The sequence below is a fragment of the Pseudonaja textilis genome, chromosome 1, assembly GCF_049901715.1.
Source record: "Pseudonaja textilis isolate UNSWEBS1 chromosome 1, rPseTex1.2, whole genome shotgun sequence".
NCBI classification, from domain to species: domain Eukaryota; kingdom Metazoa; phylum Chordata; class Lepidosauria; order Squamata; family Elapidae; genus Pseudonaja; species Pseudonaja textilis.
Window position 1 is genome coordinate 9563970 of NC_141990.1, and position 3329 is coordinate 9567298.

Consider the following 3329-nt stretch of genomic DNA (forward strand, 5'->3'; position numbering starts at 1 on the left):
ACCTTTACCTTTACCTATTTGCCAAAGTTGGCATAATATTTATGATTATTTTAGTGTAGTAATTAATCACCCTGGTGAACAAACAGCCAAGTCATGCATACAGTTCTGTTATTGGCTCTTCAACATTTGAGGTCATAATGGATCGGTTCCAAGTGTCACCCACCATTCTCCTTGGATGGCAGCTTTATTTGTTCTGTTCATGGACCGTTGATGGCCATCTACATCTTGACATGAACACCATCAAGAACTTCATATTTGGTCAGAAGGAGACAGAAGCCTATTCTAGGGAAGGCCCCGTTTCTACTTCTTCACACCCTCTAACAGGGAACCGAAAATTGGGCAGATCTCCTGCTCAAGCACCTCGGTCTTCTTCGCGGATTTTGCCAGGATGCAGCCAGGATGCTCTGGATTTGGAGAAGCTGCACCACGAAATGAGAATCATGGAGAAAGACATAAAGGTTTTCCAGCAAGAAATCATGGAAACGCTGAACAATCTGGAAGGCACGCTCAGCTACTTGACGGATCTGATGGCCCGACTGGAAAACAAGACTGGTGAGGTAGAGTCACCCTTCAGAGACAAGGACAACGGAGAGATTGCACAAAACAAAGTTCTCACTCCCCACCTGCTCTCAGAGAAGGATCTACACAAAAAACCCACAACGCTGGAAAAAACGTTTTTCAGTAAGAATGCGCAGCTGGAGCTAATAGTCCAAAAATGGGCTAAAGAATAGGGAAGCCCTACCAGTGGTTGCAATTAAGAAGAGAGAGAATGAACATCCGAGGACGTTATCTTAAAAATGGGGCTTATGGGGGGTACAAAGAGAAGCAAGAGGATGATTAAAAATCATAATTAAACATAACATTCCAAATCTAATTAATCTCTCTAGTGCGGTACACTTCAGTCAATTGCCTGGAGGGTGGGATTTTTTTTTTCTTGGCTAATTAACAATGAGATGTTTATTTCCTTCTTTTTCCAAAAATATCTGAATGCAGGTATTCCAATTTTGCACAGGTAACATAAATTTGTGATCTTTCTCTTTCTTTCTCTCGCTCTCTTCCTTGCTCTCTCTACTTATTTTAAGCTTTTACATATACCATGTTGTCCCAGCAGATGTCAATACCTTGTCTGATCTTGAAAAAAATTAAGCAGGTTCTACCTGCTTAGTTCCCAGATGGGAGACCACCAGGAGATCCAGGAGCTGTAAGGTAGATTGAAAAATAATAATTAAAAAAAAAACAGCTGTGGCAAACTATTTCCATATAGTATTGGTGCATGTCTATGGAGGAATCAAACTCAGTTTTATTTCTCCATAGTAGAGTTTACTTAACTCACTGTATATCATCTTTTACAACAACAACAGTGTCCAGCAATGGCAAATTTAAGACCTGTGGACTTCCCAGAATTCTGGGAATTGAAGTCCATAAGCCTTAAATTTTTCAAAATTGGACATCCCTGTTTTAAGTCCTCAGTATGCTTTGCAAAACAGTATGGATAAAATGGGGAGAGAATGATATGCAGCATAACAGAATAAAAGTGCAGGAATCCAACTGGAAATGCTTGCTGAACAATTTTTATACTGTGCTTCATTATAAAATTCCCATGCCAGCATGTACTAAATAATAAAACAGCATGCAAGAAAAAGAACGCAACAGGTAGAATCACAGAAACAACATTTGGAAAAACCGATAATATTCTGCAGAGCGGTATGCTATTAAGACTCTAAACAGTCCAAATAAATTCAAATGTTTGCAATTAAGTGTAGATAGCAGCTTTTCCCCAACGTGATATCCACACTGGCTGGAAATTTCAGCTTTTACAGTCAGCCTCGAAACTGAAGAAAAGTGATGGAAAAAAATTGAAGGCCTAAATTAAATCAACCGTTTTAATTCCTAGGAGGTCTTTGTCTATGGAGAATCTCAGACATTCAGGTTATGGGCTGTCCCAAAAGGTAGCTGACTTTGTTTTTCCTTGAAGACGTTTTGCTTCTCATCCAAGAAGCTTCTTCAGTTCTGACTGAATGGTGGAGAATGGAAGGATTTATATTCCTTGCAATCATCTGGTCATGATGGAAGAATAAAAATCCTTCCAGTCTCCACCATTCAGTCACAACCAAAGAAGTTTCTTGGATGAGAAGCGAAACATCTTCAAGAAAAAACAAAGTGAGGTGTCTTTTTGGGGGGAAAAAGGCACCTTTGGGACTTTGTTCTTTACCCATTGTTGTTTTGGGGTGATATATTTTTCCTCCCAAATATGTTTGCTTACTTTTCAAAACACGTTGTTCTTTCTTTCTCCCTTCCTTTTCGCGTTCATCTCTAATTGTTGATATTCCGAATAACACACACTTGGGTCAAAAAAGTCAAAATGGCCTCTGTGGTGGGACAGTTAAAACTACCTGGTTTTAAGGTGCATCCCAGGTAAAAATCAGGTTGAGCTCTGAGGGCTTGGTTGAAAGGGGAAAAAAAGGATTCTTGTCTCTTTTATTGTCTTTGAATCTTTCCTTTACTGGGGCAATAAGAGGACTTGTACTGAATAATAAATAATAATTAGCGCTGAATAATAAAGATGCTCACCTTTGACTTCCTTTTCCTGTTTCTTTGTGAATTGTGTATTGGAGTCAGTTTAGTGTACAAGGAATCCTCGACTTAACAATGATTCGTTTAGTGACCGTTCAAATTTTCAACAGCACTGAGGAAAGTAACTTAGGACCGATTTTCATACTTATTCCCATTGCAGCACCTCCATGGCCACATGATCTGAATTCAGATGCCTGGCAGCATCTGAATTCTGATCATGTGGCCAATATTTATGATGGTCCTAGTGTCATAGGATCCTCTTTCATGATCTTCCGGTGAGCAAAATCAATGAGGAAGCCAGATTCACTTAACAACCGTGTTACTTACCTTAACAGCTGCAGCGATTCACTGAACAACTGTAGCAATAAAGATCATAGTTTTGGAAGAATTATCCTTCTGGGTTCAGTTCCAAGTGGGGAAAAAAACACTGGAAACATGGAGGCTGTTTGGAAAGATGGTTTAATGGTGGACAGGACCACATGGCTTGGAGCTCCAAAGTGAAAAGGACGATTACATGCTTCAAGGTGAAAAGAGAAAAAGGGAGGGTGAGATGCTGAGAGACCCTTATATACCCTCTGTTGGGCCCCACGTTAGTGTTTCCTGTTCCTGTGCAAGAAATGTATCCGGGGTGGGATTCAATTTTTTTAACAACCGGTTCTATGGGCGTGGTTTAGTTGGTGGGCGTGGCTTGGTGATCGTGTGACTGGCTGGGTGTGGCCAACTCAATATCACTCAGATGGAGGCACGCATCTCCT

General features: G+C 40.4%; 1 protein-coding gene across 1 annotated transcript; it reads left to right on the top strand.

Annotated features, from left to right (window-relative positions):
* The first annotated feature begins 230 nt into the window (after nucleotides 1–230).
* CCDC182 (coiled-coil domain containing 182) lies at nucleotides 231–731 on the top strand. The gene has a single exon (XM_087922934.1). It carries the CDS (start codon nucleotides 231–233, stop codon nucleotides 729–731), a length of 501 nt encoding a protein of 166 aa, XP_087779060.1.
* The last annotated feature ends 2598 nt before the right edge of the window (nucleotides 732–3329 follow it).